General features: G+C 43.7%; 1 protein-coding gene across 2 annotated transcripts in view; it reads right to left on the reverse strand.

The window, feature by feature from the left end:
* The window catches only part of fat1a (FAT atypical cadherin 1a), a gene marked incomplete at its 5' end in the record, with an annotated part of 90013 nt that overhangs the window by 27045 nt on the left and 47815 nt on the right, over positions 1-15153 (reverse strand). For both annotated transcript variants that reach the window (XM_079999222.1, XM_079999221.1), the window contains 6 exons: positions 1-76; positions 3584-3737; positions 3903-4099; positions 5203-9270; positions 9875-10085; positions 10427-10702. The exon at positions 1-76 is cut by the window's left edge and continues 158 nt beyond it. In XM_079999222.1, coding sequence (XP_079855348.1) covers positions 1-76; positions 3584-3737; positions 3903-4099; positions 5203-9270; positions 9875-10085; positions 10427-10702 — 4982 coding nt within the window. The remainder of the gene's footprint in view (positions 77-3583; positions 3738-3902; positions 4100-5202; positions 9271-9874; positions 10086-10426; positions 10703-15153) is intronic.

Here is a 15153-nt window from a genome sequence, read left to right on the forward strand (position 1 = left end):
CCGTCCACCGCGCGCACCCGGAACCGGTGCTCGGCCTGCTGCTCCCGGTCCAGCGCCTGCAGGGTCTTCAGCTCCCCTGGGGACGGGAGGGATGGAATATAACATAAATACTATAATAATATGGATGAATAAGATATCATGTACAACTCAGCCATCTTTTTAGTCTAAACTTTTAGTCGAAACTATTTAGGTTTCCATTCTGTTGGTGTTTAGTAACTCGTTTACCTTAGGGCTGTCAATCGATTCAAATATTTATTCGCGATTAATCGCTAATTAATCGCACATGTTTTCATCTGTTCAAAATGTACTTTAAAGTTATATTTACAAGTGTTTTATACTCTTATCAATATGGGAGTGGACGAATATGCTTGCTTTGTGAAAATGTATGTTGATCTGAAACCAATTAACAACCCAAAACAATGACGAATACGGTCCTGAAATGTACTGGATTTAACGTAAAAAAATGCTCAAATCATAACATGGCAAACTCAAGCCCAACAAATATCAAAAATGTTCACGACCAAATTGTCCCGGTTTTCACAATTAAAATGATAACAATATTATTGTACTTGTTTTCAGTGCTTACATAGACGTTTATCGTGTTCATCTTCCTAACACAATGAAAAAACACGAACAACCCACCACGCGTCTCAATTCAACACTGATTGGTTTGTATGTGTGTCAATCAATCAATGTGTCGTTTTCAGGGCTGTTGCTTATCGATCGTATGCTCTGTCCGACAGAATCTGTCTATCTGCCCATGGTGCGTGCATAAGCGCACACACCTGTCAACCCTCCCGATTCTCCTGTATTTTACCCTTCTCTCCCGCTGTCCTCCTCTTTTAATATTTTCCCGTTTTTTTAACCTTTCAAAAAAAAAACAAAAAAAAAAATTGCGCTAATGCATTATTATCCCCTAAATTTTTACAGCCCTAGTTTTGAGATTATTAAAACATCACTTAATCTCGTGGGAAAATTCAGGTGTCTATTAAATATTTTAAAGATATATTTATATATATATATATATATATATATATATATATATATTTGTGAAATATTTCATAAATGAATAAAAGCCTGATTTATGTCATTGTCAGGAAACTTCTGTGATTAAAAACATAGTAATCAACTAAATCAAATGACTCCAAAATGACTTTTTATCATTCATTGTTTAACAACTACAACTCAGGTGGATTAAAATATATCTCCTACTATATATAGTAGTCTATAGTACATCACAATATACTATAGACTGTGGGCTGTTAAGTGTGAGTGTTTTAGAGAAGTCAATATGTGTTCTGGTGTGCCATCACTAACCCCCTTCGTAGAAAGCCCATCCAAACCACTAATGGCTTTCAAGAGAGGAGAGGGGGTGATGAATAAGTGATTGAAGGAGGAGGAGGAGAAGAACCCATGAGATACTCTGTGTGGTGGAGGGGGGAAAGCAGAGGATTTGGTGGCTAGAAAGCAGTTTGGATGCATCCAGGGAACTGGAGGCGGCCTCTCTGGAAAACGGTTCTCACATGGAATAATCCCACTTGTCAGCAGGAAAAAGAAAGACAGAAACTCAGGAAGGAAGGAAGGACGGAAGGAAGGAAGGAAGGAAGGAAGGAGAAAGAAATCCCAGCGAGCAAATCAAAGTGTCTGTACTGAAGCTTTTAAATGAAGCGGCCGTGTGCTACAGCGCTTTCTGCTGCCTCACTTTCCGTTTGTATACCAGCAGCGACAACGACAGGGAGGAGGGATTGGATTTTTTTTTATTCTTAGTTGTTCTTTATTTTTTATTTTTTTTCTTCCTTTCATTATCACAGGCTGCTCCCATGTCTTGGTTTGAAAAAACAAAGAAAAAAACGGCCTCAAGAAAGGGTTTTTATGCCAGAACCAGGGAAACTCACAATGCAGTACATACACAGTGAGGCACCCCCAGTTTCTGTGCCACTATGAGTCTTTTACTATAAAAATAATAATACATATAGCTGCAGGCAGCCATACGTGGGGTCCAGGGTAGTGGGCCCTTCGTTTAAGTTCAATTGAAGAGCGTGTGTTGCTTCTCTGTTCCGGTGTGTTTTGTTCCGGTGTGGTTCAAGAATCAAGAATCATTTATTAGTCGTCTCACAGATGCACCGCACTCAACACACGCATGCAGGGAGCGGTCATGACCACAAAGACACGCAGGGAGAGGTGGATGGAGAAATTCAGCCTCGGCATTTCTCCCATCACAGGAGGAAGGACGCCAGGCGCAGTGGGCAGCCTTCACTTTGTCGGCGCCCGGGGCCCAATTCCAGGTGGTGGATCCATGTCGTGGTGTGGGAGAGGACAGGGAGGGGTTCTGCTTGTTTTTAATTTGGGTCCTTTTGTATGTTGGAGGAGACCCATGTGAGCACGGGGAGAACATGCAAACTCCACACAGAAAGGCCCCTGACCGGGAGATAATTCACCGGAGCGCAGTGCCAACAGCGCCCCAGGAGCCACTGTCCCACATAATAATAATGATTACAGTGTAATTCTATGATCGGGCAGTGTTTGTGGATAACAGCGGTTATCTTCTGAAGGAGGGCCACATGATTATGGCTGAAATGAGTATCACAATTATTTTACTGAATATTGTGATTACGATTATTTATTATGATTATTTATCCATTTTGGGGAACACAATAATTTTATTTCACTTTGTAAATCAACAGAGAACAGCCAACACAATAATACATTTTTTTTATAAACCCATAAATAAATAAACTCTAATCTTTGAATCAAAATAGGACTTTCTTCACATGAATTCAGTCTTCTGAAGACTACACATAAATAACGTCCAAACAGGAGGGTCAGTTATATTACACCCACAGGTTTTTTGCAAGAACAAGGACTGCAGAGCTATCATGTGATCTGTGTACTCTGTCAACTTGCGCATGCGTGCAAGTATTTATGTCTGTGCGTGGTGGCGCCATCTTGGTGAGGCAGTCATTGACATGATGACATGATGACAAACTCCATTCACAATACTGAAGGGATCTGGATGAAACTCGAACGACGCCATGCTTGAACTGCCCCGAATACACTTTATTCAGATTGTCTGCTGGATCCATGACATATATGAAAGTCTGACGTCCATCCCATCTGCGCGCACTGCCATCTTGGCGAGGACATGGTTGGTGACCAATCACTAGACTGCAATGCTATCATGTGACCTATGCGAAATGTCATTTGCGCATGTGCGCCTTGGGCCGATGATAAAACATACAGTTTTTACTAAATCATTCCAAAATAATGTGGGGGTGGGATCGCTTATAATACAAATAAAAAATAAAAACATTTATATATATATGTAATTTCTTTATCATCATTTCTTTATTTTTATTTTATTTTCTTTAAGCTAGAAGGCTCACAAAATTCCCAAAATCCAAGTCCAAAAACCCTCTTTCCAAATATCCCGATTCGTAATGGTGCTTAATGACATTAATTGGGACCTGGAAAAAGTCACCCTGCGTTTGCTTTGTCCTGGTGCAGAAAATGTGAATTCAACAAGGCATGTCTCAAAACATGTTTTTTTTAGTTATCGCACACACACACAAACACACACACACACCTGAATCGGAGTCGATGGTGAACAACTCGGCTCCGGCTCCATGGAGCTCAAAGGAGATTAGGGCGTTTGAGCGGATGTCAGCATCCGTGGCAGAGACTTGCAAGATGAGCCTGCCAGCGGGGGAGTCCTCCGGAACCCTCTCGCTGTAAAGGGACTGGGGGTGAGGACAGAAAACGGTAGTTAATGTTTTTCATGTTAAGAAGAGAGCATGGGAAACTGCCTGGAGATAATTGTACTTTCACTGCCTTCATTTAAAGTGCTTAATGAACAATTCGGTATGCGATCCCAACAGCTGATAAAAAGGTCGTGTCGGCCGTACCTTATCGCATACGGGGCTGTTGTCATTGGCGTCCAGGACCTTGACCTCGACAACCGCTCTGGCAGCGAAAATGCCATCAGTAGCGGTGATGTTTAGGAGGTAATTGTCCTTCTCCTCACGGTCCAAGGGCTTCCTGACAGAGACCTTCCACTCATTCTGGATGTGCTCGATAGCAAATTGTCCCAGTGGGTCCCCACCTGGCCGGGGGTTTAAGGAAACAGCACCGTTTTTAGGATGGCAAGCAACAACAGGGACTCGTTTTCAAGATAATTGGGAGTGACAAAAGGGGTATGGTAATAATTTCTTTCTAGCCGATCCTGAGTCTGCATGCCAGAAGTTTAGTAATGAGGAGGATCCCGCGTGAGTTACTATGAAGACGCGCCACTCACACTGTGTCAAACTGCAGAATGTTGCATCGTGGGCTAGGACCCCGTCATCAACAATTCCCTTCCAATACAAAGTAGAGGCAGTTCTTGCATTTCTATGAGCTGTTAATAGCTTTATTTCCTTCACTAATGTGTACGCTGTAAACTTTCTATCGTAAAACGTTACGTGATATCCGTAACGTTAAGACATTCACCTCCTGGTTTTTGGGTTGCAGTTCAGCCCCGTTCCCCCTGGGTGTAATTGGCTGTTGAGATGCGACTAATGTTTTCATTTGCGTTGAGTTGACTCCTGGGACTGTGTTTTCCTCAAGGACGGTATAACAGTGATTCATCTCCAATACATAATGAATGGGAGGGCTTACGACGCCATACAACAAGTACTACGTGGTGTATCTTCACCACTAGAGTGAAGTAAATTCCTTATCTGTGCCTGTATTTACTGTCTATGCTATTCTCCATTACTGACATTATAAAAAAGTTTTCCATTTGAATGAATGAATACGTCTCAGCAGCACAAGGTGTCAAAAAAACAGGACATATACATGAGAATTATTCATGATGTCTCTAGTTGTTAAACTTGGCATAGTTGTTTGCGCTTGCTAATTAGCACCAGAGGAAGTATTTTGACCCAATCAATTTCAAAGCATTCACTTCTGCATTTCAATGACCTAAATATTTGCCTTGAGTGTTGGTGGATTAGGCAATGACTGAAGGGCCTCTCATGAATTAAGCAACTGCATAATGTTTCAGAGACCACATTTTATTGTCATTATTGTCTTTTTTGTTTCGTGGTGTTAACAATCTATCCTCGTGTAAGCTTTATCTATTGAAGTGTTCGCAGAACTGAATGTTTAACCCTGCTCTCCTTATTTTCTTTGAATTATCTGATTTATTTATACAAAATAAACACCCACCTGTAATGAAGTAATTGACTTGTTTATTGATGTCCTCTGAGTCAGCGTCGGTGGTGCTCAGAATAGCAATGACGCCGCTCGGCGGGGGGTCATCCTCGCTGACGGTCCCCTTGTAGATCTCCGCGGTGAAGCGTGGTGGGTTGTCATTCACATCCGCAACTGTTACCACCACCTTTGTGCCGGTGATATGTTGGGTCTTGTCACCTCTGTCTGTGGCTAGGACGCCAATTGTATATTCGTTGATATTTTCGCGGTCCAGCTCCTTCAGCGTGGTCACCCATCCAGACTCGCTGTTGATGGCAAACAGCTCTGCGATCTCCTGAGAAGCCTGCTTGGGATGGAGGCTGTAAATGACTTGGCCGTTGGTGCCAGAGTCCTGGTCAGTAGCTCTGACTTGGATCACAGACGTCCCGCCGGGAAGGTTCTCCACGATGACTGCCTTGTAAGGGTCTGACTCAAAGACGGGCTTGTTGTCGTTAACGTCTTTGACTTGGATGTTGATGTACACAGATGCAACGACTTCGTAGTTGTCGTGTTTGCCCTGGGCTAGCAGTGTGAGCTGGTACCATTTAGTAGCCTCATGATCGAGGGTTTTCTCGAGCTTCAAGGTCCCGGTGTCGCGGTCAACAACAAATACATCATCCCTATTGCTTTCGGCCGTGTTTCCTGTTACCAGGCTGTAAACGACGGGCTGTTTGCTTTCTGCCTGAATTACATCAATCTCGGTGCCAATGGGCAGATCTTCAGCAATTGTGAAGCGGTAGTGTGGTTCAACAAATTTGGGTACTGGTACTTCTGGGGCGACAATCCTGATGTAAACCTGGACAAAGGATTGCATCGGTGGATTCCCTGCATCGTTTGCTTTAACGTAGAACGCATAAAGTTCATTTTCAAGTCCAATGAGGCTCTCTTTGGTGACAATGACCCCTGAGGTAGGGTGGATTTCAAAGTTCTCCTCCACGCTGTTAACATCTGCCTTAATTGCATAAGTAATGTCAGCGTTGCTTCCCTCGTCCATGTCTGAAGCAGCAATTTTGACTACAGACGTTCCCCTCGGGACGTCTGACGCAATCGTTGCTTTGTATTCCGCTGACCTGAATTGTGGAGCATTGTCGTTGACATCTGTTAGAATGACATTGATGACACAAAACCCTGCTTTTCCACCACCATCTTGTGCTATGAGAGAAATGGGAATAACCCTTTCAATGGCATTCTCACGATCCAGGCTCTCAAGTGTAAAAATCTCTCCGTTTTCAGTCACCGAAAACTTGTCTTTTGCAAAATCGTTAACGATATGGTATGTTATCTTCCCATAAATGCCTTCATCATCATCAGTTGCTTTTGCTTCTACTACTAAGGTTCCAATTGCTGAGTTTTCAACAAGCTCCACCACATAGTCCACCTGAGGGAAGGTGGGGTTATGAAAGTTTGCCCCCATGACTGTCACTTTGACTGAAGCTGAGCTTCTGAAAACACCGTCTGATACTGACACGTTGAGGTTGTACCGAGGCTGCATATGTGGTCTACGGTGGTTAGAGATGGTGACAGCACCGGTGATTTTGTCCATAGCAAAGGTTTGGTCTTCGTTTCCAGAAATAATAGAGAATGTCAACTTCTCAGAGTCGGAGCTATCAGCGTCCGACGCCTGGATTTGGGTGATGAAGTGACCGCGTGGTGCTAATTCACTTACTGTAGCTTCATAAACATTCTCTGTAAAGACCGGAGCGTTGTCATTCAGGTCAATGACGTCTATGGTCACAGGGACATCGCTTGAGAGGGCTGGAATTCCTCCATCCATGACACGAACCGTCAATTTGCGTTGAGGGGTTTCTTCGTGATCGAGCACCCGTGCCGTCGAGATGATTCCCGTGTTGCGGTCAATACTGAAGTAATCTGAACTCTTTCCCTTTTCCTCAACCAAGTGATAAAAGACGTCTTTGTTGTTACCAGTGTCAGAATCCCTGGCACTCACTTGCAAAACTGATGTTCCAATGACCGAAGCTTCAGAAATACTGCCATTGTAGAAACTTGAAAGGAACACAGGAGCATTATCATTCACATCTTCAAGTATGATATCGACAAACACCTCAGAGTAGGCCCCATTTAGAGAGTCTGTGGCTCTTACACTTAACCTGTAGGCTGGATGTGTCTCAAAATCCAAAGGTTGAACAACATGCATAACTCCTGTGTTGAAATCAACGGAAAACTGTTTGAAGGGGTCTCCTTCAGAGATGGTGTACACTACACGAGGGCCTTCAGAGTCGCTAGCCTGCACATGTACCACTGGTGTGTGGATCGGGATGTTTTCAGGGATTTCAATACTGTAGAAAGGCTTCTCAAACACAGGCATTGCCTTGTTCACAACAGTTATGGGCACTTCCACTTCCACTGAGAGAACTGGATTTCCACTATCTTTCGCGACAACAACAATGGCAAAATCTGTACCCAATGAGTCTTTGTCAAAGGTCTTTTTCAGGGAGATTTCTCCAGAAGGACTGATTTGGAAGTGCTCCTGGTGTTCCTTAAGGTGATAGTAGATATCCGCATTTGGACCGGTGTCCTTGTCCACCGCAGTGACCTGTCGGATGACCTGTCCCTCTCCGGCATCCATTTGGACCAGGGCGTGATACGGCAGGTTCACAAACATGGGTGCGTTGTCGTTCTCATCTTCCACTGTCACCGTCACAAGAACATGGGCCACATCTGAAGTTCGGTCCTCTCCGGTGACCTCCACCACGATGTCAAAGGTGTTCTGCGCCTCGCGATCAAACGGGATTCCGGTGGTTGAGAGAACTCCCGAGGTACGGCTCATTTCAAACCTCTTATCCGGGTTCAGGATCGAGTAAAACAATGGCTCGTTAACCTGGTTTCCCACTGCAGCAATGACCGCGAGTGTTTTTTTGTCGGATGAATTCTCCTGAACGTAGGCCCTGTATGACTCCCTGGTGAATTTAAGCCGGCTTTCCTTGTTTTCCCTGACATTTATTTTGACAGTAGCAGTATTGGTAAATCTGCCGTCTGAAACCCTTACTTTCAGTTCGTACCGGCTTCTCAACTGTGTGACATTTTGAATAGAGATAATGCCCTTAGTTGGATCCATCTCAAATTTATCTCCAATGTTACCCTCCGAGATAGTGAAGAGCAGCTTTGAGTACGAGTCTGAGTCATTTGCATTGACTTTTATGACCTCTACACCTTTGTATGTTGGCACTATGACACTTGCCTCATACAGTTCTTGGCTGAAAAGTGGCGAGCAGTCATTCACATCGATGACTTGAATGGTGACATTAGCTGCCGTCTCAGCAAAGAGACGTGGCATTCCGAGGTCATGCACCTGGACCGTAAAATGGAAAAAACTCCTTTGTTCATAATCCAAATTGGTTATGGTGCGGACAGCTCCTGTGCTGGAATCAATGGCAAAATAGTTATGGGCAAATGGCTCCACAATCTGATAGACGAGCATCGAATTGCGGTCGCAGTCGGCATCGGTGGCACGGATGACCAAGGGAGTGCTCTCAAGGGTCAAAACAATGCTGTTAATGGCCGCCAATTCACTGACCATGCCGGTGAATTCCCTCTGCAGAAAGACGGGGGCATTGTCGTTCTCATCCTTAAGATGAATCAGCAGAGTGGTGTTGCTGGCAAGCCCTGCCATGTTTGTGGCTTGTATAATGAGCTTGTATTCTGACATGGTTTCATAATCCAAAGCTCTCTGGATCACAACCACTCCAGAATTTGGGTTTATGTCAAATGCGCCATCAATGTTGCCAGCTCTGATCTGATAGAAAACAGATGATTGACTGATGGCTGTGACCAAGCTTACAAAGCTTCCAGGATGGGCCGATTCACTGACCTCTGCAGAAAACTCCTTTTCAGTGAATTTGGGGGCAGCGTTGTCAGATACTGTGACCAATATCTGCACAGTGGCTGTAGTGGACAGTGGAGACATTCCTTTATCAGATGCCTTTACCATTAGTTCAAATTGGTTCTTGTTGTTTCTGTCAAGTTCCTTGGCTACTGTAATTGTTCCCAGGAATGGATCAATAGCAAATGAGTTTGCCACATTTCCTGTTACAAAAAAAACAAAACAAAAAAAACAATTAGTACGCTCTTTTAAAACAAATTGTAACTACCCTGCCATAATGATGAATGTAAAACTATTGAAAAAAGAACATGGTTATTAGACTAAGGTAATGCTTTTAAAGCTCTTTGGCCATTGATTATAAATAAGTCACTCACAATATCTTAAGATGTGCATCAATTCATGCTAAAGTGGTTCTATGTTCTAAGCCATCTAAAGTGTTTAATATGACTAACAATTTGAGCATCTTAACTATCTCAAAAATGAATCTTCGAACAAAGAGCCTGGCTAATAATTGTTTGCACTTCTCTACCATGACACAGCTTATTGGCAGAGAAAACAATGGTGGGAAATTCTGAGGCGGAATCTGCTGGACTCCCACACATTTAGAGATTCTCTGACAAAGTTCACAACCTACTCCTACACTGTAAAGCATGCCATTCACAAACACGGTCTGTCGACAGTAGAACTCAATATGACTGAAGCATATTTTATTGTCTATTTTAAGTATTTCTCAAATAAAAGCCTTCGCTCACGAACAAAGAGTATGTGACAAAGAAATGTGCTCAAACGTCGAGTTCGCTGCATCACCTGATTCAATGCTGTAGACAATCTCGGCGTTCTGGCCTTTGTCTTTGTCCAGAGCTGTGACTTGAAGCACAGCCGAGCCGATGGCCGCAGACTCAAACACACGGCCGGAGTAGGGTGAACCCACAAACCAGGGAGCGTTGTCATTCGTGTCCTCCACATTGACAATGACTCGTACCAGGTTCCTCTTGACTGGGATGTCCTGGTCACGCACCTACAGAAGAAGGTTGTTAAGACGGAGAGAGTCAAAGAGATGAGGCAGAGAGGAATAACAGGCTCAAAAGGCATAAACAGATCACCAACACCTGACAGATGTTAAGTCAGTCTCCAAATGAGGAACCATAGGAATGTTTGCAAACATCTCGCCAATAAATGATTAATCAGAGCATCTCGATTACACATCTGGCAGTAAAATATCACGGGACTTAACTGCTGTGTGGTTCACAGCAATGAGCCAATTTATTTGCAAATGTGAAATTCTGTCCGTCTGACTTATTTGAACGAAAAACGCGGAGTAGCACGTGACCTTGAAGCATTCATTTATATATTTTTTACCATAACGGTGAGGGTGTGGCGCCGCATGGTCTCGTGGTCCAGCCTCTCGGCGGTGTACAGGACCCCGGTTCCTGGGTCCAGACGGAACTTCTTCAGACTGAAAGGGTCAGTGCTGCTCACGAGCGTGAAGGTCATCTTGTTCTTCTCGTCCAGGTCCACAGCGCTGATCTGCAGGACCTCGGTGTCCCCAGCGGTGTCCTCCGGAACGTTCACCTCGTAGCGGGGCTCAGAGAACTGGGGCCTGTGGTTGTTGGTGTCAATGACCCGGATGAGCACCTATTAGGACCATGAAACAAAAGACAAAAACAAAAGTAATCATTCACATGTAGGAAAACAAAATTTGTAACCCTTAACCCTATGTTTCCAAAGATTTCAAGCTGCTGCCACTCTACTACAAACAATAGTTATTTGTATTTGGCTTCCAGAGAATAACAAGATGATTGGTCTTAATAGACCAAACCATATCCAATATAAAAAAAGAAAACAAGTCAACAAATTCGGAGTGGGTTGAAGCAGCGAAAAAGCAATTTCCTAAATTTGTGCCATGGCAGCATGGTAGAAAATTAGGAAACAAATGAAAACTCAAAGACACATTCTGTATTTTGCCATTCTTTGATTTGGACCCCAATGTCATTGTCTACATACTTCCCCCGATGAGAGCATCTATCTGTCTGTCTGTCCGTCTGCCTGTCTGTCCATCTGTCTGTCTATCTATCTATCTATCTATCGCTCTATCTATGTTAACATATAAATACTCTGACATGAAATGCTTGGCAACATAGCATTACAACAAATTAGAGCAAACATAACTAAGTGACTAAAGCTATTACAAAGTGTGCTATGCATGAAATGTTACCTTTCAAATGATAAAGGTATTGGTATTTTCTTCTGACCTTACTATTCTTCCTGTTCTCTCATTCATACTCTCTGTATCTAAACTTCCCAAACACTCTCTCTAATAATAAGCAACATTGTATTGATATATACCAGATCAATATATATATATAATGGCAAAAGCAATACCTTAAATGCATGGTCACTCGCCAGTGCTAACAATAAAAACAAGAAATCCATTTTACTCTAACCCATTCCGATAAAATTGAGAGCCACGTATGGTCGCTGTAGAGATGCAGAAGTGGACTCATCTCTATGAGTGTAACATCTAAGTGTATTTTCAATGAGAAAGTACTTCAATACTGTATAAAGTGCAGACTGGAATGAGCCTAATTATGAAGCATATTGTGTTGTAGCCTAACTAAATGTTTGCAGGCATATAGCATCCCTACATATTCTATATTTTCGCATTTGGACAGCACAAAGACAAGTTCAACCATGTGGCTTTGGATTTATTATTATTATAATTTTTTTTAATTTTTTTTATCACAGCAAAGACTCACACACCCTCCAAACTGTAAAATTCCACTGGGGTCTTGTTTTATCAACACTAGCCATTCGTCTACTGGACTTCCGACAGAGGATTATGAAGAGCGGCTGGAATGCCAGCTCCGGGTCCCAGACTGGTGAGGGGCTCCTAGCGAAGCCAAACATGGGGAACAAAAGGATCAGGCCAGATTAGATACCTGCATACCAGACACCAGGGGGGGGGGCGTGCCGCATGGGAACGACCAGAGCTGAGCTGGAGCTACTGAAGAAGGGGAGGGGGTCTATTCTGGTGACAGTTGACCAGTGTTTGCCAGATCCCTTTTGACATCAGAGCTATCCGCTAGGGTTTGGACCTCTTGTGGAGCACCGTTAGCCTACTTCGGAGACAAATATAGACCCGACATGACAGGCGTGATAACATTTACAATCTGTTGTGTGCTGTGATGTTGGCAACGCTGGCAGGGCTCACAGATGCCATCTAGCAGGGGGAGCTATGAAAACATGCTAACCGTCAAAGTTGTGAGTTGGCAGCGCGCCGCCAGTCATATGGCCATGAGTGAGCCATGTCACACCGCTAATTCCAAAAAAAAAAGGGCTTTTGTTTTTTTTAAACCTCCATTCTAGAGGAATGAGAGCCCTTAGGAAGCGTGCAAATGTAGACTTCTGGGGCTTGTATGACTTTATGCATATCGAGGGGCACCCGCAGGCCTCCAACTGTCTATCTTCTTCCAAACATCTCTTCTTATGTCATGCCAGACATCACATTGCACAGGGTCCCTGAGGGCTTGCAATCGACCTTACACACAGACATCAAACTACTATACACACACACACACACACACACCACAGGCAGACACTCGTTTCTGTTAAGAATATGTGTGTTCTGTGTTTGCGCTACTCTGCACATCTACACACCGGTCCCCACAGCTTCTCCACAAAGAGCTTGGCCCATGCGTCTCAATCTGGCCCGCTCCAGATAACACGCCTCGTGAAAAGGGAGCCATTCATAAGGTGCGAAGAGCTGATAATGCCGTCAGCAAACAGAACCGGGACTCAACCTGGTCACCGGGATCCACAGCCATTCACCACGTAGGATTTGCTTTGGTTTGGGATGGAATGCAAAGGTCATATTTTCTCTTCCTGCTACGCGCTACATCCCTTCTTTCCGTCCCATCCCACCAACACTGCAGACTAAAAGCACATTCCCCTTTCGAAAGAAGGCTGCGGTGCGGCACTTCAAAGGAACTTCACCCCCACACCCTCTGAAAGCTACATGATCAAGCCTGACTGCAGCAGACATGTTGGTGTAGAGAACTCTTTAGCCTTTGTAGATACCGTCCTCTGGGAATGCCGAAGACTAGTTTAGGAGGGAGACACACACAACAGAGAGTGAGCGAGTGACATGAGGCAAAAAGAGAAAGAAAAAGGGGAAACGAGAGAAAGCAAAGCCCGCAAAGGCCAGTTTGGCCAAAAAATAAATGGGAGAAAAACGAAAAAAACACAAGATATGGGAAATGGGATTTAGAAGAACACGGACAACGATCAGATTGGTGAGTGACCTTAGGACACGAGAAAGGGAGGGAGGGAAATAGACAAAGTGAGAGAAGATGAGAGACAGGGTGTGACAGTATGAGAGGCTCTTTGATAGAATGAACAGGGACCGGGAGCCCAGGAGCAGATTGTAGCCCAGCAGTTTGAGGTTGTCCTGCAGGGCCAGGATGGTGCATGTCATGCTGCCGGTGGTGGAGGAAGGAGGGGAGGGGAGGGGAGGCAGGGCTGCGTGCCCAGGCGGCCATGTTGGCTCAGATCTTGGGTATGAGGTGCTCATGTCGGAATGCTACGTCCCCTCACAGGGATCAGCTGATCCCTCGCAGAGACGCCTTCATCTTGTGGCCATTGCAATATGAATATGAATATCCAGCAGTGCTCCATCAGTGTTCCACCAGCCGCCCAACTGCGGCATCACAGCAGGGCGACTCGAACTAAGACTTAAAAATAATGACCAAAACTAATGCTAATTGTTTTGTCGAAATTTCCATATATATTCTCCAAAAAGCGCTGATTGTATGTTTTTATAGTTTGACAGTTGCTCCATTTTATTTACAATATATTGGACAATAATGGGATTATTCACTGTTTTTTAATATATTACATTTTTTAAGTACAAAGTAATATTTTATACCCTATATACCTACACTAGGGATGCAATGGTACACAGTATGTTATCAAACCGTTCAGTACGCCCCAACGGTTCAATATGCACAAGTGAACCGCGGTATCCCGGTAGAAGTCCACTGGACGTGTTGGTGCAGCATACGGGCGCGGTGTGCCGCAAGGGCTGCTTCCGATTAAATCCACTTTTGCAGCTCCATTGGCCATGTCAGTCGTGCGGAGCCGCGCAGCATTTTTCTATTTTTGCGCAAGAGGTCTATTTTTTTGTCAATTGTGCGCTGCTACGCAGCCTATTCAACAGAAACACGAGATAAAACTACATAGAAAGGTTTTTGTAAAGACTGCAATCAATCAAGGTCCAGTCGTAAAATAACCCCCTGGGATGGCCGTGTCCCTCTTTATTCCGGACTTCTCGTCACCATGCCGTTCACGAACGAGCCGGTTCTTTTGAACGGCTCCTTTGTATGAACAAAGGGAACCGAGTCTCGCTGGGTGATGAGCCGTCCTTTTTTTGGTCAGGTTTTTACACTTTTATGTTGTGTTTGCCGGCAAATGTTTCCCCGTCCATGTAACAGCCTATGCTCCTCCCTCATCGGGAGGTGCCCTGACTGAAAAGGAGCGCACCCACTGTCACGTCAGGTTCACAAAGCGAAGGCACACACGCACTGCTCCGACTGTGATGTTTTATTTCAATAAGTTATTTAACTATTATTATTTATGGGTGAAAAATACTGTTTATACCTGTTAATAACTGAAAATAACTATTTATAGTACTGGTTTTATTATTTTTTTATCGTGACACGTTTCTAAAATTTGATATATATAAATAAATAAATATTAATGAAAATTTATATTTGAATTACCCACTATCATGGACACCCCCCCTCCAATCAGTTTATACTAATTATAACAACCTACCAATGAACTTGAACACTATATACACTACGATAAAAACATTTTTTACACCTTTGAACTTTTTAAATGAAAAAAACAAAAACTTCTTAAATATTAAGATACCAAAACCGTACCGTTACCGTGGCCCCCAAACCGTGATACATACGGAACCGTGAGCCCACACAGAATCACACTTAGTAAATTCAGTGTATTTTTTATATTTGTCTATTTCTGTTCTGTATTTTTGGCCATTTAAAAAAAAAAATCGGACTGTTCAG

The sequence above is a fragment of the Zeus faber genome (genome assembly GCF_960531495.2).
Source record: "Zeus faber genome assembly, chromosome: 4".
Classification (NCBI taxonomy): Eukaryota; Metazoa; Chordata; class Actinopteri; order Zeiformes; family Zeidae; genus Zeus; species Zeus faber.